The 22,939-nt window shown below is 43.0% G+C and overlaps 1 protein-coding gene across 3 annotated transcripts in view; it reads right to left on the bottom strand.

Annotated features, from left to right (window-relative positions):
* Nucleotides 1-22,939, bottom strand: part of PTPRG (protein tyrosine phosphatase receptor type G) — a 720,636-nt gene that overhangs the window by 543,772 nt on the left and 153,925 nt on the right. For all 3 annotated transcript variants that reach the window (XM_033925773.1, XM_033925774.1, XM_033925772.1), the window contains exon 2: nt 22,359-22,463. In XM_033925773.1, coding sequence (XP_033781664.1) covers nt 22,359-22,463 — 105 coding nt within the window. The remainder of the gene's footprint in view (nt 1-22,358; nt 22,464-22,939) is intronic.

Raw genomic sequence — 22,939 nt, 5'->3', positions numbered from 1 at the left:
GCATGCCCAATCTTATGCCTAAAATGCCAAATTGTACATACACATTATAGAGTACCTACAGTTGTGTGTGTAACAGTGACAATTAGCAGCCAAACCCTTCTAAAATGATTTCTTAAATCTATTATTATGGAAACATGAATAAGATGCCATGTCAATTAAATGTTTTCAATCTAGAAGAAAGGTGCAAAAGAGAAGTCAGACAGAGCCATGAGATGATGTACAGAAAGACACGACAAGATGTAATTGGATAGGGGTACAGAAGAACCTAGATATACCTGGGAAATTTGGGGGTTCACCAACTCCAATTAGTAAGAAAATGGAGAGTAGTTGTATGAAATTTTGGGATCATGCCAAATACTTGCGACCTGGATTGGCCATTGCTAGAAACATGATATGGCAACTCTTATGTTCTTATGTAGTTAGTTACTCTATTTCCTGATATGCATAATTGTGCCAGATGTGTAGATGTTGATGCACCCTTCTAGCCAATGGATGCCAGTAGATAAAGAATAAATCTGGAGAAATGTTTTTATTGTTTATTGAAAGCTTCTATACCATTGCTAATGACTGGGGGAGTCAATTCGGAGAGGTTTATATGAGCTTTTGTAAACGTGTTACAATAGTGTGTGCGTTTCCTGGGATGATTTCAATACAGACATTATTAAACCTTAATCAATACTTGTGCTTTTGTAAAAGTGTCACAATATAGAGTTAGCATTTTCTGAGTTGGTTGTCCACCTTGCTGATGGTACCAGAAAGGGCACTTTGGCAGCTACACTCACACTATATGTACCATAGTGAGCCAATCCACATCCTTTTCCCTCCCCCAATAATCTCGAGTTAAGAAAATCTAGTGAAACTTTTTTTTTGCCTTTAGAGTGGCCTGAAGTTTCATTCCGTTTTAACAAGTTGCTCCTTTTGAACTTAAGGAGGACAAATCACTACAAAAGTTACTATTTCTCAGACAAATGATGGTGAAAGCATACCCCAAGTCACCAAATTTTCATTACTGGAAAACTACAAATTTAAATCTCTCTAATGTAATAAATCTTTGTGGTCTCTATGAAGTTTAATGTAGCCCTTTCCAAAAGCAATGGAACCTTTTTCACAAACTCTATCCTAGTTCTTACACTGAGAACAATAATCACAATTAAAGAACACAGGACTTCTATGTTAACGAAGGCCTTCCCACACACTGCTACCAGCATGAGGTATTCCTGAATATTCTTAATCATTCTTGTACAGCAGGTTATGTCAGGTTCTCAGAGGGAACTGAATATCGGTGTGACAAATGTAATGGAAGAAGCAGATTAATGCTGTTCAGAATACAAACAAATAAATGCAGACATTTTTCCACTGTGGATACCGCAGAGATGTTCCTTTTTGCAAAATGAATCACAATTGGCTTTAAAATGAATTATGCACCCTAGTATCTATGTAAGCACTGTTTTCTCTAAAGGTTTTCCTTTGCCTGATTTCAATTTCAGATTGGAATACGTTAAAAAAAAATAAATAAAAAAGAAACGTGTGTGCCACAATAAGAGAATCAGAATACGGCCTGGGAAAAGAAAGCTCTCAGCGCAGCTGGCATCATTTTAAAGTAAGACTTGACACCATCGTACCTTCGGTCCGTGAAGAACAAAAACGAGATCTGAAGTGTGTTACTGAAAACTGCCCGCTGTTTCGTCTCCTCGCCATCATTTAACAGGGTTCTTTAGAGTAGGGAGCGGGGGCAACCAAGATTCCCACAATGAACATGCATCGGACTGATTTGCATACAGTAGAACAGTGTTCTTCAACCTTTTTACACCCGTGGACCGGCAGAAAAAAAATAATTATTTTGTGGACAGGCAAACTACTAGGACTAAAATTTAAAAATCCTGTTTCCGCCCCATCTCCGCGAGCTCGGTCCCCACAAATCATCTGATCCCATCCACACAAGCCTCAGTTATGATTTTATATTGAATGTATTTTATTAAAGTATAAAAAGAAACAATATTCTGTAGAATTGTCATTTTATAAATACAAATAATTCAGAGCAAGGATCAACAAAACCCCTGTCTCCCCTCCCCTTCACATATATCCCCTCTACTATCAAAAAAACTGAACAAGCCAAATTATTACAGAATGCTACACAGAAATATCATGCTAACAGAATACTGAAGTAACACATGACAGGAATAGTTTTAGGGGAGTGCAACTAGGGCAACTGCCCCCTGGTCAGAGAGCGCCCTAAGCCAGCTGAAAGCTAAAGAAGCACTGCCTGGGTTTTGCAGTCCCCAGTTATGTCTAACACCAGCTCTAGCAGGATATATATTTCAAATCTGATATATTCTAATCACAAAATAGAAATAAAATTATTTTTTTCTACCTTTTGTCGTCTCTGGTTTCTGCTTTCAATCTTTTTTTCACTCTCTTCCTTCCAGCGTATGCCCTCTCTGTCTCTTCAATCCAGCATCTGCCCCTTCCATCCACTATCTGTCCTCTCCCCCTTCCATATGGTATCTGTCTTCTTTCTATGTCCCTCTCCCCTTTCCATCCAGCTTGTGCCCCTCTCTCCTATTTACATGATTCATTCCAGCTTCACTGCTCTCTTCATTTTTATCTCTCCTACACCAGATCTATCATCGTTGTCCCTCTGCTTATTTTTCTGCTGACCCCTTCCTATCATCAATCTCTCTACTTTCTCATGCCTGTGTCTCCCCTTCCCCTCCTCTAATCTCTCTGCCAGCTGTTTCCTTCCTTTTTTCATTCTCCCTTCCCTCCTCCTCCTGTCCAGCAGTAACTCTCTTCCCTTCCTCCCCTCCCAGCAGCATCTCTCCGTCTCCCTCTCCAGTAGCAGCTGTCCCTTTTTTTTCCTTGCCCAGCAGCTTCCCAGATTCCTTTCCCTCCTCCCCTCCCAGATGCATCTCTCCTTCTCCTTCTCCCTCTCCAGTAGCAGCTGTCCCTTTTTTTTCCTGGCCCAGCAGCTTCCCAGATTCCTTTCCCTCCTCCCCTCCCAGATGCATCTCTCCTTCTCCCTCTCCAGTAGCAGCTGTCCCTTTTTTTTCCTGGCCCAGCAGCTTCCCAGATTCCTTTCCCTCCTCCCCTCTCAGATGCATCTCTCCTTCTCCTTCTCCCTCTCCAGTAGCAGCTGTCCCTTTTTTTTCCTGGCCCAGCAGCTTCCCAGATTCCTTTCCCTCCTCCCCTCCCAGATGCATCTCTCCTTCTCCCTCTCCAGTAGCAGCTGTCCCTTTTTTTTCCTGGCCCAGCAGCTTCCCAGATTCCTTTCCCTCCTCCCCTCCCAGATGCATCTCTCCTTCTCCTTCTCCCTCTCCAGTAGCAGCTGTCCCTTTTTTTTCCTGGCCCAGCAGCTTCCCAGATTCCTTTCCCTCCTCCCCTCCCAGAAGCATCTCTCCTTCTCCCTTTCCAGTAGCAGCTGTCCCTTTTTTCCCCTGCCCAGCAGCTTCCCAGACTGATAGTGGTTTTCTCCCCTCCCAGCAGCTCTTCTTACTTCCCAGCGCAGCGATTCACGAAGGCAGCCTCGGGTCCTTTGTTGGGTCGCGCCGCCTCTGAGGAAAGAGGAAGTTGCATCATCAGAGGCAGCCGCGACTCAGCAAAAGCCCCGAGGCTGCCTTCGTGAATCGCTGCGCTGGGAAGTAAAGGAGAGCTGCAGAGAGGGGAGAAAGCCACTGTCGGAGGCTCCCCAAGATCTCTCCGGCCCAGCGCACGCTTCCGATGCTGATCTTGCCGGTCCTGCGCGGACCGGCAGGAAGTTCAAATGAGTCAATCTTGCCGGTCCTGCGCGGACCGGCAAAAATTTCCTGCGGACCGATACCGGTCCGCGGACCGGCGGTTGAAGAACTGTGCAGTAGAATATTCATTATGAAAATCTTGGAAACCCAACTGAGGTTGTGGCTCTCGAGGACCATGGTTGCCCCCACTCCTGCTACAGAGCAATGCTTCAACCCCAGATTAAGAGCGATTGTCCTTAATCCCTTCTAGTGTCTGCTAAGGCCTGTTTTTTTTCCTGCCACAACTTAGTAAAGGGACCCCTAAATAAATACATGTTACATCATGCAACATTGTATCCTGTGAAATACTACTTTTGGTGTTAAAATTTTGCCCTTTGGAAGGAAAGTTCTCATATCAGTTTAAAAAGGTCAGGGATGAAGCTTGTGATAGGCATCCAACTTTGCTCCCCAGACAAAAGTACCCCGGGTTTTTCCCCCCCATAATAATGATAGTTTTACAGTGCAAATGTTTTTGAACATGAGAAAATCACAGCATAGTTAATGCTAAAAAGTCTAACCACTTTGTTTAAATATAATCTCATTCCACTCGGCACATAAACACAGATAGTAACAAATAAAGCTGTAAAATTTCACATTGAAATTTTATGTGTCTGAAAAAATAGCAATAATCTCTAGGGGATTACTTTTATTTTGCCCACCTTTTTGATATAGCCTTCAATCCTTAACCCTACTCCTTTGCCCTCCAAGCCAGCCAGCTGATTAACCATTCCCCTTAACTGTATCCAGGACCTCCTGTTTGTCCGTCTTGTCTATTTAGATTGTAAGCTCTTTCAACCAGGGACTGTCTTCTTTGTGACTCTGTACAGCGCTGCATACATCTGATAACGCTATAGAAATAATTAGTAGTAATGTGAAGAGTTTCAGTCACTGGGAGGCAAAGGTGGGATTGTGATGTCATAATGCCTCATTCCACCAATAAGAGCTAACCTTATCAGTGATGTCACAATGGCTTGATTGTCCTGTACTCCCTCTGCCCTCCAACCCAGTCAGCAGATTAACCGTTCCCCTTAACTGTATCCATGACATCCTGTTTGTCTTTGGGAAGCAGAGCTGAGATTGTGAAGTCATAATGCCTCATTCCACCAATAAGAGACAATCTCATCAGTGATGTCACAATGGCTTGATTGTCCTGTGCTCCCTTCTGCCCTCCAACCCAGCCAGCAGATTAACCGTTCCCCTTAACTGTATCCATGACATCCTGTTTGTCTATCTTGTCTGTTTAGATTGTAAGCTCTTTCGAGCAGGGACTGTTTTCTTCTTCTTTGTGACTCTGTGCAGTGCTGCATGTATCTGGTAGTGCTATATAATAAACCTATGTCTTATGATGCACATATCTGCATTCATGCAGTCACTGCCAACCTATGTATTAATGCTGCTCAGAATACAAACAAATAAATGCAGACATTTTTCCACTGTGGATACCGCAGAGATGTTCCGTCTGTACCGTTGCATATGTTTACAAACTAGAGAAAAGTACTGGTAAAGTCTGCATGCATGACATTCAGCTGAACTGACAACAAGCAAGCTACATTAGAGTATCTCTACAGGAGCAGGGTGCCTCAAAAAAAACAACAACTAAGATGTGATGATAGCTGAAGCGCAAAATGTACAGTGAGGCAATAAGAGCTTTTTCAATACAATCATCGATTCTACCCAAGAATCCAAACTGTTGGCAGCAGTGAATCCTTAAAACATTGCTCTGGCAAGTTTCCCGACTTAGAATTAGCTCCCTTGAGGCTTGCAATACTAAGATAAAGATTATTTTATAACACAGTTTCTTATATCACAGCTGCCACACCGAGAACCTCTGACACTTTAGATTTACAATATAAATAAATAAGGGGGAGAGTGTGGGGCACCCGTTAAAGCTACGGCTGCTGCTTGCAACCCTGGGTAAGTCACTTAATCCCCTCATTGCCCCAGGTACATTAGATAGATTGTGAGCCCACCAGGACAGACAGGGAAAAATGCTTGAGTGCCTGAATAAATTCATGTAAACTGTTCTGGGCTCCCTAGGGAGAATGGTATAGAAAATTGAATGAATGAATGAAAATACAATATAATACTTTGATTGCTTTATGTATTGTGAGTATTTTGGCCTTGGTGCACAGATTTGCTTCTTTAAATGTGACTAGAAGTAACACAAGGAAAGTGTATGGAACACCCAGAAGTAATCCTCACCATTTCCACAGTGTCTCAAAGATTCATATCAGCATTTTGTCTAATTATAAACCTATTGAAAGCAGTGCATCTGATTGAAAAACGCCGGTCAAAGCAGAAGAAATACTGTACAATTGTGAATCAAAGCACATTTACGTGGATAAAAGTTGTGATGTGTGGCTTGTGCAATTCGTATCACACAAACGCGCACAACAGTGATTTTAGAAACTTTACACTTTATAGGAGTGTAAACTTTATAGGAAGAAATATTTTTTTTCACTCAGAGAATAGTTAAGCTTTGGAACGCGTTGCTAGAGGTTGTGGTAAGAGCGGATAGCGTAGCTGGTTTTAAGAAAGGTTTGGACAAGTTCCTGGAGGAAAAGTCCATAGTCTGTTATTGAGAAAGACACAGGGGAAGCCACTGCTTGCCCTGGATCGGTAGCATGGAATATTGTTACTCCTTGGATTTTGGCCAGGTACTAGTGACCTGGATTGGCCACCGTGAAAACGGGCTAATGGGCTTGATGGACCATTGGCCTGACCCAGTAAGGCTATTCGTATGTTCAAAGCAGTGTCTTGCAATCTTTTCCTGCCACAACACACTAAACTCGGGGCCGCGTCTACAGGGCATCTGAGCTTGTGTAGATGTCGACCGGTGATGTCACATGCATGTGCATGATGTCATCATGTTAACCCGGGGGGGGCAGAGAGGAGGAGAGGCGCCAGTGCCAACAGTGTCCAACTCATTTCTTTCACAGCACACCTGGAATCTCACCACGGCACAGTATTGTGCTGCGGCACACAGTTTGCGATACACTGGTTTAAAGAATATCATATACCACCAGCATATGTGCTCAATTTTAGGCATGAGGATTACATCGGGTGTAAATCCTCATGCCTAAATTAGGCATGGATCTGCCTTATTCTTTAACTCTACATGCAAATTATAGGAATGCTCCACCCATACTCCTCCCACAGCCATGCCCCCTATTCAGATCTGTCTGTAAAATTTACATGTGCATTTTTAAAGAACACCGACTACAAAGATGCGCTCATAAATTCAAATTAAAACTGCTGAAATTGTCAATTAAGTTGTGAACAATTATGGAATTTGCCTAATGTGTGCTGAATTTCGGCAGCCAGGTTTGGGCACTACCGATTGAATTCTATAAATGGGGCAAAGCACTCACTAAAAAACACACTAAATGCTATTCTATTAATGGCGCTCACATTTAAACGCCATTTTTAGAATAGCATTTAGCACCAAGATCATCATCTAACTTTAGGTCCAAGGATTTAAACTAACTGAAACCTAAATTAGGTACAAATCCGCCCTTATTCTACTCTATAACAGCATGTATAAATTACAAACACATGCCTCCAATTCACCCATGACCATGCTTCCTTGTGGAGCCACACAAGATCCCAGTGCCTAAAACTACTTATGTAAATCTTAACTGATGCCAATTAGTGCTGCCAATGGTACTAATTGGTACATCTGCATTTCCCTCTCACCGCAGTCTGGCTGCAACTCTGAGGCTACCACGGGCAGCAGGATTAAATTTTGGGTCACCTGCTTGACCAGGTTTCCCCCCACACCTGATGTTGGTTTTACTCTTCCTTTTCCCCTGGTATTTCTCATACTCCTACGATCACAATTGTCTGCTAAAATATTTTTTATTCCAGCTCAGGCAGAGGTCCTGCTGTGCCTCAGGGTATTATTGCTAATTTAGCTCTTTATTCTTCTGATGCATTCTTTCATGACATGAGAAACCTTCTCTCCAATAACTGAGAGAAGTAATTACTATACCAAGGCAATTCTCTTTGGTGCCTTCTTATTTTTGTGCCTCATCCTCCTCCAGCACTCTGTCTCATGACATTTGAGTGCATCATTAGAAGTCAAGGCTCCTAGGAAGTTATACTGTATGATTGAAACCCCCCCCCCCCCCACCCCCCGGTTCATTCCTGAATTTAGTGACAGGCAAAATAGTGGAAACAATTAGAAACAATAAAATCGTGGAACACAGACAAACATGATTTAATGGGACAGAGTCAGCACGGGTTCATCCAATTAAGGTCTTGCCTCACCAATTTGCTTGATGTCTTTCAAGGAGTGAATAAACACGTGGATAAAGGTGAGCCGGTTGATGTAGTGTATCTAGATTTTCAGAAAGCTTTTCACAAAGTTCCTCATGAGAGACTTCTGAGAAAACTAGATTCATGGGATAGGAGGCAATGTTCAGTTGTGGGTTAGGACTCTGAGTTGGTTATCGGACAGAAAACAGAGGGTAGGTTTAAATGGTCATTTTTTCTCAATGGAGGAGAGTAAATAGTGGAGTGCCACAGGGATTTGTACTGGGACTGGTGCTATTTAAATTCTTCATAAATGATCTTGAAATTAGAAAGGGTGAGGTGATTAAATTTGCAGATGACACTAAATTGTTCAAAGTTGTTAAAATGCATATGGACAGTGAAAACCTGTAGGTAGACCTTAGGAAATTAGAAGACTGGGCTTCCAAATGGCAGATGAAATTTAATGTGGACAAATGCAAAGTGATGCACATTGGGAAGAATAACCCAAACCAGATGCTAGAGTCCACATCATGGGTCAGCACACAAGAAAAAGATCTGGCTGTCATTGTAGACTATACATTGACATCTTCTGCCCAATGTGCAATGGTAGCCAAAAAAGCAAACAAAATCCTAGGAATTATTAGAAACAAGACTAAGAATGTTATAATGCCTTTTTATCACTCCATGGTGTGACCTCACCTTGAGTATTACATTCAATTCTGGTTTCCTTTACTCAAAAAATATATTAGAAGATTCAGCCCTCGTATAACAGAACTAGAAAAGATTCAGTGACCAAGATAAAGGGGATGGAACACCTCTCATGTTAGAAACGACTAAAGAGGTTAGGACTCTTCAGTTTGGAAAACAAGACAGCTGCGGGGAGATATGATTGAAGTCTATAAAATCCTTAGAGGTGAAGAACGAGTACAAATGGATCGATTTTTTACTCCAGCAAAAATTACTAAGTCTAGGGGACATTCGAAACTACAGGGAAGTAATTTTAAAACCAATAGGAGGAAATATTTTTTTCACTCAGAGATAGTTAAGCTCTGGAATGCATTGCCAGAGTTTGTGGTAAGAACGGTTAATGTAGCTGGCTTAAAACAAAGATTTGGAAAAGTTCCTGGAGGAAAAGTCCATAGTCTGCTATTGAGACAGACATGGGGGAAGCCACTGCTACCCTGGATCGGTAGCATGGAATGTTGCTACTATTTGGGGTTTTGCCAGGTACTTGTAACCTAGATTGGCAACAGTGAAGATGGTATACTAGTCTAGATGGACCATTAAGGCTATTCTTATGTTTTCCTTAACCTTTTTATTTATTTTTTCTTTTCCTCAGGTACAGTTGGTAAGGGGTAGAATTTTGTTTTCCCTCTTCATAGTAGTAGTTTTGCCCCCAGAGCGGTAGTCTTTATTCATTTTTTAAGCTGGGGCCATTTTGGATTCTGATAAGCTGAAGGAGAGCCTCCAAGATCTTCCTATGACATTGCTGACCAGTGTGCTTCAATGACATCCATCCCCACCAGCCCATCTTCAAGTTTCATTGGGAGCTATCCTCAAGGTTGCAAGCATTTGCAAATCCATTCTCTTTTGACTATTGAGAAATGCTTTGCACTTCTAGCATGTGGCTTTTCCACCATCCACTTCCCCCTTTCTGTCTTTAGCCTCAGTAGAGATGCGGAGAACCAGAAAAAAAACCCCAGAAAGACAAAAGGAAGCCACCCCAGAAATTGTCACTGGACCCCATGCCTTGCATTGAAGAACACTGCCCTAGAGGCGTTATAGTCTCTGAGGCAAAAGAGGGTTAAGTGACTTATCCAAGGAGCAGCAGCAGAACTGAACCCTGGTTTCCCTGCTTCTCAGCCCTCTGCAGAATTCTAAAAAACCACCAACAGGCTATCCCTCAGGCTACTGAATAGGACACTGTGTTGCATTCACTATCTGTCTGGTTCTTGAAATTTAATTACTAAAGTGCACCAACTTGTTCTATACCTAAAAAGAAAGTTAGATTTTGGGGCATCCAGAACAGAGCCCCATGATATCTATTTAAAACTTTACAAGGCCTCTTCTGCCTGGCTAATTTTTAAAAAAAATTGACCTCCAGATTTTTATGATTTATTGCTTAGGTCACATTTTGATTAAAGCTGTCTTTCCAAATGCGTTCATTCTTCCAACATGTCCACCCACAATCTTCAGCACACAAGGTGACATCTAATAATGATGTTATTCAATGTGTGTGCATATTGCTCCAACAAGAGATCGTTAGGAAGTACAGCCTGACATTCATGTCGATGTAGATGACACTTGGCTGTATTTTTTCTTTCCCATGAACTGCCAGAGTGCTGTCTTTGTGACTACAGGGACTCTCTAACAGAGATTTCTGCCTGGATGAGAAACAGCTGGTTCATGAGAAACAGAACAAAGTCGAGGTAGTGCTAGATAGTCATTAAAAATGAAAGGGATTTAAGAGGTGGCCAGCTTCCAGTCACTCTCTGTTTTGGATGAGGAATCTAGAAACAATGTACAATGAGGCAAAAACATGGAGTGCTATAAGATCAAAATTTGTCAAGGCAAATCACAAACTATAATTCTAAAGAGTGTATATTATTTATTTATTCATTGGGAGCTCAGAACGGTTTACATGAATTTATTCAGGTATTGAAGCATTTTTCCCTGTCTGTCACGGTGGGCTTGCAATCTATCAAAGACTCCTTATCATCCAAAATTCGGCAGTTCAACCAATTTTTGGAATAAAAAAATGGGAAATAACTCCCTATTATAAAAAAACTTAATTGGCTGCCCCTGAAAGCAAGAGTTTTGTTCAAATTTGCTTGTCTTTGTTTCAAATCTATGCTTGGTTCAGCCCCTTTGTATTTGGTTTCTCATTTTAATTTGGACTGTTCTATTAGGCCTTCACGTAGAGTTCATATGTTTATCCATCCAACAATAAAGGCCTGCCGTTATAAAAGATACCTAGACAGAACTCTTGTTTTCCAAGCAGGTCAATTGAACGATTGGCTGGGTAACATCATTAAGCTCTCCTCATCCCATCTAAATTTTAGAAAACTAGTAAAAACAACCTTGTTTAACTGATTTGCAACCTAAGAACTCTTTAAAGCCTTACCACATTAATCTGCTTGCTTGTACTCGACGACCTTACTTTGATTACCTCTTTTCTATGATTCTCTTTATACTGCGTACATGTACTCGACGACTTTACATTGTAACTACTTCGCTGATTGTCCAGCTCTTCTTATTGTGAACCGCCTCGAATTACAATGGCTTTGGCGGTATATAAGGGTCACAAAGAATAGCATGGGCTTGAACCCACAACCTCACTGGTCTGCAGCAATTCAAAAACAAAAACACAAAATAACTTTGCTATCATACATATTTTCCCTCAAGCAGCACTTCCCAAGTATCTTCTGAAGGCATGACATGCAATCTTATGCCAATCCTGAAAATCTAGCTGGCTAGCTGTGCCTCCAGGAGAGGGATGGGAATCAATACTCTACTAGCAGCGTTTCACAAACCAGTCCTGTAATGCCTGTCTGGTTTTCAGGATAACCAAAATATGCATGACACAGATCTGCATGCAAGGAAGACAATGTGTTCAAATCTCTCTAAGCCAGTGGTTCTCAGTCGATGCATTGGGACACACTACTGTGCCCCCAAGAAATTACTGGGAAGATCAGTAATCTTGAGTCAGGTTCTTGAAATCCCTGTTAACTGACCCCTATTTCTGCTTCCCCCTTACCCCAATTATAACCCTGTGTCCTCTTCGCGTCTCTCATTCTCCTCAAGACAAAGGAAAGCTCTAGGTATGGACTCATTCTTCTCGCAGGGCTCGGTGCTTGGGCCGCTGCTATTTAATATATTCATAAATGATCTAGAAACAGGGACGAAGTGTGAGATAACAAAATTTGCGGACGACACAAAACTATTTAGTGGAGCTCGGACTAAAGAGGACTGCGAAGAATTGCAAAGAGACTTGAACAAACTAGGGGAATGGGCGACGAGATGGCAGATGAAGTTCAACGTTGAGAAATGTAAAGTACTACATGTGGGTAGCAGAAACCCAAGGTGCAGCTATACGATGGGAGGGATATTATTGAAGGAGAGTACCCAAGAAAGGGACTTGGGGTAATGGTGGACATGACAATGAAGCCACCGGCACAGTGCGCAGCGGGCGCTAATAAGGCGAATAGAATGCTAGGCATAATCAAGAAGGGTATTACAACAAGAACAAAAGAAGTTATCCTGCCGTTGTATCGGGCGATGGTGCGTCCTCATCTGGAGTACTGCGTCCAATATTGGTCGCCGTACCTTAAGAAAGATATGGCGTTACTCGAGAGGGTTCAGAGAAGAGCGACACGTCTAATAAAAGGGATAGAAAACCTTTCATACGCTGAGAGATTAGAAAAACTGGGACTCTTTTCCCTGGAGAAGAGGAGACTTAGAGGGGATATGATAGAGACTTACAAGATCATGAAGGGCATAGAGAGAGTGGAGAGGGACAGATTCTTCAAACTTTCGAATAATAAAAGAACAAGAGGGCACTCGGAAAAGTTGAAAGGGGACAGATTCAGAACAAATGCTAGGAAGTTCTTCTTTACCCAACGTGTGGTGGACATCTGGAATGCGCTTCCAGAGGACGTAATAGGGCAGAGTACGGTACTGGGGTTCAAGAAAGGATTGGACAATTTCCTGTTGGAAAAGGGGATAGAGGGGTATAGATAGAGGATTACAGTCCAGGTCCTGGACCTGTTGGGCCACCGCGTGTGCGGACTGCTGGGCACGATGGACCTCTGGTCTGACCCAGCGGAGGCACTGCTTATGTTCTTATGTTCTTACCATATCTATATCTGCACCGAGATCCAAACTGTTTATTTCTTGAGTTCTCCTTATATCGCCTCACCTGTATTGTATTCGACGTAGACCTACCACGATCCTTTGTTAATTACAGTCCTATGTTACTTGTCATTATACCCTCTCCTCTTATGTACAATACTCTGTTTAACCCCGGTTAACTGCATCGAACTTCATGGTGCATTCCGGTATACAAATGGTGTATGTTAAATGCTATACAGTGGTGCCTCACACAACGAACTTAATTCGTTCCAGGAGCAAGTTTGTTATGCGAAAAGTTCGTTATGTGAAACGCGTTTTCCCATAACAATACATGTTAAAAAAAATAATTCGTTCTGTAGCATAAAATATGCTAAGATGACATAAAAAAAAGATAAATTTTTGGTTATTATTTTTATTTAGATACATCTAAAAACATAATTGTTTTTTAAAACAACACACATTTTTTAAATTTAAAGACAGACTAAGTAGAGTCTAATTTTACAGTGAGAGGGCAGAGTCTCAGCGGCAAAAACTGGGACTTAACTGTTCATTTTTTTTTTTTTTTCTACCGTGTTTCCCCGATGATAAGGCAGGGCCATCAAATAAGACAGCCCCCCCTTTTTAGAAAAAAATGTAAAATAAGGCACCGCCCCGCAAATAAGCCACCCACCGATACCTGCGCTTACCCGAATCGGGTGGTACGGTGGGTGACTCCGTGTGGTCCCTGGCACCCCCGACACGATCGGGGCAAGAGGGAGCTCAAGCCCTCTTGCCCCCCCGACTCCCCGACACGATCGGGGCAAGAGGGAGCTCAAGCCCTCTTGCCCCCCCGACTCCCCGACACGATCGGGGCAAAAGGGAGCTCAAGCCCTCTTGCCCCCCCGACTCCCCGACACGATCGGGGCAAAAGGGAGCCCAAGCCCTCTTGCCCCGCCGATTCCCCAACTCCCCGACAATATCGGGCCAGGAGGGAGCCCAAGTCCTCCTGGCCACGGCGACCCCCTAACCCCACCCTGCACTACATTACGGGCAGGAGGGATCCCAGGCCCTCCTGCCCTCGACGCAAACCCCCCCTCCCCCCAACGACCGCCCCCCCCCAAGAACCTCCGACCGCCCCCCCAGCCGACCCGCGACCCCCCTGGCCGACCCCCACGACACTCCCAACCCCCTTCCCCGTACCTTTCTGTAGTTGGCCGGACAGACGGGAGCCAAACCCGCCTGTCCGGCAGGCAGCCATCGACAGAATGAGGCCGGATTGGCCCATCCGTCCCAAAGCTCCGCCTACTGGTGGGGCCTAAGGCGCCTGGGCCAATCAGAATAGGCCCGGGAGCCTTAGGTCCCTCCTGGGGGCAGGGCCTGAGGCACATGGTCGGGTTGGGCCCATGTGCCTCAGGCCCCGCCCCCAGGAGGGACCTAAGGCTCCCGGGCCTATTCTGATTGGCCCAGGCGCCTTAGGCCCCACCAGTAGGCGGAGCTTTGGGACGGATGGGCCAATCCGGCCTCATTCCGTCGTTGGCTGCCTGCCGGACAGGCGGGTTTGGCTCCCGTCTGTCCGGCCAACTATAGAAAGGTACGGGGAAGGGGGTTGGGGGTGTCGTGGGGGTCGGCCAGGGGGGTCGCGGGTCGGCTGGGGGGGCGGTCGGAGGTTCTTGGGGGGGGACGGTCGTTGGGGGGAGGGGGGGTGTGCGTCGAGGGCAGGAGGGCCTGGGATCCCTCCTGCCCGTAATGTAGTGCAGGGTGGGGTTAGGGGGTCGCCGTGGCCAGGAGGACTTGGGCTCCCTCCTGGCCCGATATTGTGTGGGGAGTTGGGGAATCGGCGGGGCAAGAGGGCTTGGGCTCCTTTTTACCCCGATCGTGTCGGGGAGTCGGGGGGGCAAGAGGGAACCAGGCGGAGAGAGGGCAGTTAAGCGCAGTGCCTGCGCGGAAGGATGCAGCTCGGGCGACTTCGTTGTGTGAAACGAAGTTCGTTGTACGGATCAAGACATAAAGTTCGTTGTGCGCAGCGTTCGCTGTGCGAGGCGTCCGTTATGCGAGGCACCACTGTATATGTTATAAATGCTATATATGGTATATATGTTAAATGCTATAAATGCTAAATCTATATATGCTATATATGTTATAAATGCTATATATGTTAAATGCTATAAATGCTAAATCTATATATGTTATATATGTTAAATGCTATATATGTTATGTTATGTTATGTCTGCTGCTTTCAGCCCCAACATGTTGCAGGTCTGCCATCCATGGGTTCTGTTTGCTAGTTTCTGAGTAGCATATTTGCAGGTTTTTATGTTGCTATTACTAAGGTGACACCAGAATGTGAATATATGTTTTGCTGTACAAGTGAGAAATCTGGGATTGATGTGTTGCATAAAGCTTTCTTTATGGAATAGGAAAATTCATTCTAAACTTGTAATTAAACAATTAAATATTTAAGTGTGCTCTGTTCAGCTATGAGTTTTAGTGTTCGGCTGTCACATATATGAACACCGAGAGGTATGTCATAACTGAAGAAAGGTTGAGGATCACTGCTCTAAACATATTGGTTGTGGCTCTCCAAAAAGCTCACTCTAAAGCAGGCTTGCACAACTTCGGCCCTCGCCAGGCCAAGTTTTCAGGATTTCCCAAATGGATATGCATATTGATCCCATGATCAATATGCATACAACGGAAGCAGTGCAGACAAATAGATCTCATGCAAATTCACTGGAGAAATCCCGAAAATCCGACTGGATTCGGCCCTTGAGGACCGGAGTTGTGCAGGCCTGCTCTAAAGGGTACTCCAGGACTAGGTAAGAAAAAAAAACTCAGAGAACATATAACCCAGATTCACAGGAAGAACATCTTTAAACTCACCAGAGACTTTTCCATTTTATGGGAAAGCGAGACCAACTGATTTCTCACCAAAATTCAAATTTATGACCAACAGTCTTTCCTGCCTCATTCACCTCAAGCCTCAACCAATCAGGTTTGAGGATCTACTATATAAAAAGACAAACTGCAGACCTCACAGCATACCCTGAAGAAAGCCACAGCATAATGGCTGAAGCATCGGTTCTACCAGACAAGAAGCAGTGAGACGCAGAAACCTGTCCTGCACCAAGCATTAACTCATGACCTAAAATGTGAACTCATTACCTGGCTCTTTTGCATGGTGAATTAGCTAAAATGCATCAAGTAGGTGAATATCTTCATAAAAGCAGTTAATAAACCCCAATAAATATGAAATAAGTAAGGAATATGGGACAGGAAGCACCTGACAAACCCCCAAACAGGATGCTGTGCTTGAATCCTCACGCAAATATTCAAATCTAACTAGAGAGTTTGTTTGCTTTAATAGAACAATAAGATCGTAGATAAAGGGTACAGCAACTTCTGTTCTTCATATTCCTTATAAACTGAGCTCAGCATACAGCCAAGTGAAAAAAAAACACCCTAAGTTTTAGGATCAGTAGAATGCACAACTCCCAACACCACTTCACAATACACATAAGTAACTAAAAGCCTTCTGGCACAGTTCCATATACTTGTATGCCAGTCTTTTGACTGAGCCCCGCCATACCTTCTCCCTAGCCTACTGAGTAAAATGAATGTAAGGCTAAATCCATTTGATATTTTCCAACACACTTGTAAGTGGTTAAAAGGAGAATGGAAGCCATTTTGGATTTAAAGCACACTGATTTTCAGGAGCAGCTCAAGATGACGGCTCACAGTTTAAGTTTGCATCTGAGGCAATGTAGAGTTAAGGGGCCCTTTTACTAAAGCTTAGCATACACTAGAAACATAGAAACATGATGGCAGATAAAGGCCAAATGGCCCATCCAGTCTGCCCACCAGCAGCAGCCATTATTCTCTTTCGCTAAGAAATCTCATGTGATTATCCCAGGCTTTCTTGAAATCAGACACAGTCTGCACTAAGGGGCCACATGATCCAAAGGTGCAAAATATGAAACTCAGCATTTAGGGCCTGATTCTGGAAATGGCACCTGCTGCAGTAGCTGGCTTCAACGTATCAATCATCGGTAGGTGTCGCATGTAGAATCGTGTCCATTTTTTGTACAGATGCTTTAAATGTAGGACATTGTTTTACAGGCCTACATTTAAGGTGTCTTGACTCACATCTATGGAAGCACCTAGTCACGCCTATGGACGCTTAAAGCCACTTCTAGCATAAGCCATGCCTATACCAGCCTTAGGCATCCGTAGGTGTGTCTAGGGACTTCCGTATATGCAAGTCAGACACCAACATAGTAGGCGTCGTTCGCCACATCAATTTTTAAAAATCATTTGCCATATCGATTGGTCTGTTAGATGGGATAGGATACCTACTGCTGTCTATAATCAGGATGCCAATTTGAAAATCAGGCCCTTAGTGTGTGCTGATGTCCATTAGTGCATGCTAAGCTTTAATAAAAAGGCTCCTAGGCAATTGGACCGAGATCGCGAGGAGGAACGATTTTTAGCCTTACTGCTATAATTTAAGCTTATACGATTTTTGAACAGCCCCAAAAGGATTATATAAATATGAGCTAAGTTGAAAAGAAAGCACTGCCCTAACTTTAAATCAGTTCAATACCCTAAAAAATAAAATAAAACAAAGCAAAAATTTACAAACCCACAAAACTGCACAAAGCTTTCCCATGAACTACAACACCCTTTACTCCCAACTGATTCGAGGTCCACACAGGGACAAATAATGAAATGATTTGTTTGAGGATCTTGGCAAGAAACAACAAAATTCATATTTTCTACTTCTGCCTTCCCAGCTTATTTATCAGATATAGTGACCGCAAGTTTTTAATTGGTCAACACCTAGTAGAAACATAGAAATAGACGGCAGATAAGGGCCACGCCAGTGTTCCCTCTAAGCTGCGCTGGCGTGCGCTGGCGCACAAAATATTGCCTCGCAGCGCACAATGTCACGTCACAGCGCACGGCGTACGGAGATGGCAGGCCGCGGCGAGAGGAGAATCGGGCGAGTTGGTGCTGGCGCCCGATATTTTTAGCGCACGGGGAAAAAATTTTGCTCACACCACCCGCCCGCTTAGAGGGGACACTGGCCACGGCCCCATCTAGTCTGCCCACCCCAATGACCCTCCCCTACCTTTCTCTGTGAATAGATTCCACGTGTCTATCCCATTTGGCCTTAAAATCAGGCACGCTGCTGGCCTCAATAACCTGAAGTGAAGACTATAGATGCTAGGGCATGTGATTGATGGCTGAAAAGTGACTCTCTTTCCTCTGCAAACATTCTTGCTAAAATTCACTGCATAAAGCGAGAAATAAATCATCAATAGACAAAGCGATGCATAAAACTGATATAGTTAAGCTGTAATTATAGCTCTGGCCTATACATTGTAAAGTGACTTAAATCTGAAAGGATTAGTGGGTGGTCAAATCCGTTTTTCCTGATTTAATGATATTATTAACTACAGAAAATCTCTGAATTCATGCTAAAATAGGGCACCATGGGAAAACTGTCAGCTAATCTCATGCCTCCATACAGAGACATTTGCAAGGTTTGATATTAAACATCAAGCATCTACCAACCATTGCAATATAAAGGTCTCCGTAAAATCATATACTACAGGCTAATTTCAGCATGCATCTATTTGCTTTTTCGTAAAAAAATTACGACTTATTTAGAAAACTCTTATTTTTTCAGTTCAAATATTTTATTAGTTTTATAAAATAAGTAAACAAGGTATACAAATGTTAACTAAGATATGAAACAATCCAGTTCTACAGTCCATGAATAGTATACAAGAAAAGAGTTATACTTTTTTTATATATATATTTATTCAATTTATAGATATACAATAACAATATCTATATAAATGGAAAAAAAGAGAGATTACATATAGTTAAACAGGAAAATAAAATAAAGTATATTCCCTAGGGATTAAACAATCTCTCTAAAATAAGTCCACAATTTGGGAGAAGTAATACATATATTATCATGGGATCTGATAGTTCATCAAAGTAATACAAAAATTAACCATACAATAGTGAAGTGTACATCTTCTAAATTATTAAGGACTAAGTCTGTGTGGAGGTACTGGGAGGGGTTACTCCTTTTCCCTCAAGGAAAAACCTTAACTGGGAAGGGTCAAAAAAAGTATAAGAATGTTGATCCAAAAGGATCAAACATTTACAAGGGTATCTAAGTTGAAATTTAGCACCCAAAGACAGTACAGATTGTTTCAATTGCAGGAACTCTTTCCTTCTAGTCTGGGTTATCTTTGAAACATCTGGAAACATATAAATCTTTGAATCCATAAAGGTCACCTCTTTAAGCCTAAAAAAAAGCCTAAGAAGTGCCTCTTTATCTTGTTGGAAAACAAAAGTCACCAGAAGTGTACAATATGAGATGGCTTCATCCATTGAGGTTTCCAATATTCTTGTTAAGTCCATTGCACTTGTCGAATCAAGTAATGCCTCTGATTGTGAAGCCTTCTTAGATGTTGGAAGGAAATACATCTTATGTAGAGGTGGAAGTCCAGACTCAGGGAATTTAACCACTTCCTTTAAAAATTTATTAAATAGATCTCTTGGAGACATTGCCAGTACCTTAGGAAAGTTATGAATTCTTAAACTGAGCATTTTAGTATAGTTTTCCATATTTTCAACTTTCCTTACTAGCAATAGTTTATCCTGCATTATGGTAACTTGAGATTTTTGTATCCCTTGAACTGTTGGTCCAAGGAGTCCACTCTTACCCCCTGTGTCTTCATTCCTTCCTGTAGTTCTTCAATCTTTTTTCCATAATCCTTGACTAGGGATAGAGTTCCTGTACAGAGCTGGTACAAAGAGTATAAAGCCTTCCAGATAGACTCCAACGTGAACTCTGCTGGCCTTTCCAGTGGGGGAATAGGTGGAATCTGTCCTCCCTCTGGGATTGGCTTGTCTGCCCTCTCCTCGATCTCTTCAGCTGCCAGGTGTACATCCAGGAACACCGGTAAGTCCTCCAGCTCAAGAAGGGAAGTAGTTTCCTGTCCCTTCTGAGCCGCCGTAGTTCCCCCTTCTTGTGGCTGCTGGGGAGGGACAGGTCCTTCTGGGCTAAGCGATACCTCGCTCCGTGTGCTGAGACCGCCTTCCAACTTGGCATAGCCAGTTCGCCCCGGGGCGAAGACGTTAGGAAGCTGTCTATCGTCCTCCGTTGTCGCGAGGAGAGTTCGGATTGCCGGGCTGTGGCAGCCGCTCTCCCCCTCCTTTTCGGCATCGGGGAAATCCTCGTTCAGAGGTAAGAATAATTTTCAGCAGGAGGACAGAAAGTCGGCGTCTTCACTGCACCGCGGCCATCTTGCTTCTCTCCGTCGGAAAGAGTTGTACTTTTTATGTCAGTGTGCAGCGGCCGCTAAGAGAGCGAATAGAATGCTTGGTATAATCAAGAAGGGAATTGCGAACAGAACGAAAGAAGTTATCCTGCCGTTGTATCGGGCGATGATGCGTCCGCATCTGGAGTACTGCGTCCAATTTTGGTCGCCGTACTTTAAAAAGGATATGGCATTATTCGAAAGGGTTCAGAGGAGAGCGACACGTCTGATAAAAGGTATGGAAAACCTTTCATATACTGAGAGATTGGAGAAATTGGGTCTCTTTTCTCTGGAGAAGAGGAGACTTAGGAGGGGTTATGATAGAAACTTACAAGATCATGAAGGGCATAGAGAAAGTGGAGAGAGACAGTTTCTTCAAACTTTCAAAAAATAAAAGAACAAGAGGGCATTCGGAAAAGTTGAAAGGGGACAGATTCAAAATGAATGCTAGGAAGTTCTTCTTTACCCAACATGTGGTGGACACCTGGAATGCGCTTCCAGAGGCCATAATAGGGCAGAGTACGGTAACAGGGTTTAAGAAAGGATTAGACAATTTCTTGCTGGAGAAGGGGATAGAGGGGTATAGAGGATTACTACACAGGTCCAGGACTTGTTGGGCCGCCGCGAGAGCAGACTGCTGGGCTCAATGAACCTCAGGTCTGACCCAGCAGAGGCATTGCTTATGTTCTTATGTCTCTGTTATCTGCTTTGAACCTGGCTTTTAGGGATCTGGCAGAATATAAGAACTATTACCATTTTCTTGGTTGCGCCTCTTCCTTCTACATAATTACCAGTGGTGAAATTTTGCCATATTTCTTCAAAATACAAAATTTGTCAGATTCCTTATTAAAAGATTATAGCTACCACAATTTCTCACACAAACTTAGGGCAACGCAGCACATCCATTTCAATGTGAAGAAGACTACATGAAGCAAGTTGACAGTCTTGGTCCAGTTCCTTGTGAACAAGTACCCACATCACTAACAACCACCACCACCACCCTCCCCCCCCCCACATTATCACCATAACCATAAGAACATAAGAAGTTGCCTCCGCTGAGGCAGACCAGAGGTCCATCTCGCCCAGCGGTCCGCTCCCACGGCGGCCCATCAGGCCCATTGCCTGAGCAATGGTCCCAGACTATCCCTATAACCTACCGCTACTCTTATCTGTACCCCTCAATTCCTTTATCCTCTAGGAACCTATACAAACCTTCTTTGAAGCCTTGTAACGTGCTCTGGCCTATCACAGCCTCCGGAAGCGCGTTCCATGTGTCCACCACCCTCTGGGTGAAAAAGAACTTTCTGGCATTTGTTTTAAACCTGTCTCCTTTTAATTTTTCCGAGTGCCCCCTTGTACTTGTGGTTCCCCGTAATCTGAAAAATCTGTCCCTGTCTACCTTTTCTATACCCTTCAGGATCTTGAAGGTTTCTATCATGTCTCCTCTAAGTCTCCGCTTTTCCAGGGAGAACAGCCCCAGCTTTTTCAGTCTGTCAGTATATGAGAGGTTTTCCATACCTCTTCTCTGGACTCCCTCAAGTACCTCCGGAGAAATAAAGACGTTCACATTTGCGGTTCATGTTGATATATGTGGTTTGAAAAGTTTGATAAAACAGTGAGCTAAACAATGTAGCCTCCACTGAAGGCTATAAACTAGCAAATTTCCAGTTTTTTTCATCCCGTCTGAAAAATAGGTTTTGTCAAACTCTGCAAAATATTAATTGATTACATCAATGACTTAATGAACTCTGACATCATCTCATGGAAATTTACCAAACTTTTCAAACCACCTTCATAAAATGTCAAGCATTTACTGTAGGTTGTAAACATTGAAATACTCGGTGAACTCAAAATGCTGCTGTAAATTGTGTTATAACAACTTAGCTAGGAATAAAAAAAAAAATTAAGTTATCTCTCATAATAAATGCACATTTTACACATAATAAAGTCGCATAAATGAAAATCTGGTTAAACTTCATATTAAACATTTTGCCAAAAGGACTTTTAGCAAATAAAGGTACCCACAGGGCCTTGAAATGCTTATTTCGCAGTTGAAAAAGTCAAAACTCAAAGAAAAGGCACAGACACCAAGCAATGTTGAAAGAAACATGGCTCATTATTTAAAAAAAAATTATTACGCTACTATTCAAGGTCAACTCACCTGAATAAGCCCAATATGGATCCCCTGATGCTTTACGCCGTCGTATTTGTACAGAACTACCATGTCTGCCTTCATGTAGCGATCCAACGTAACCTTCCGTCAAAGCTAACAAGGCAAGAAGCGTCAAGTTAGTCAGATTCATGGCAAGACAGGTCCATTTTCTTGCAGCATTAGAGCAGAAATGTTTCGTTATAATATAAACAACCACCAGATACTCAGAGACTGTCCCAGTGGGATGGTAATATCAACATACACTGCTGTGCTAGAAATCTTTGGAAAGAGTTTGTGCAACTAAGGGACATACAAAAGAAAAATCATCTGTTGGAACTGAGGCAACGTATTGCCATTTTGTCAGTCATCCTGGAATAGATGGAACTGGTACAATGTTTATGTCATTGAATAGAGGTAAGAGTTGATCAATGACAACAAACTAGTAGCTGGACTTAGTGGCTTTAAATATTTAGGGTTACCAGATTTTCCATCGTAGAAACCCGGACATATGTCCCTGCCCCATTCTGCCCAGCTCTGTTCTGCCTTCAGCCCCGCCCCCACAAAGCTTCATCTTTCTTCGGCCTCCAGGC

This window comes from Geotrypetes seraphini, chromosome 17 (genome assembly GCF_902459505.1).
Source record: "Geotrypetes seraphini chromosome 17, aGeoSer1.1, whole genome shotgun sequence".
Classification (NCBI taxonomy): domain Eukaryota; kingdom Metazoa; phylum Chordata; class Amphibia; order Gymnophiona; family Dermophiidae; genus Geotrypetes; species Geotrypetes seraphini.
Note: the sequence above shows the minus strand (reverse complement) of the source record. Positions and strands in the feature narration are given on the sequence as shown.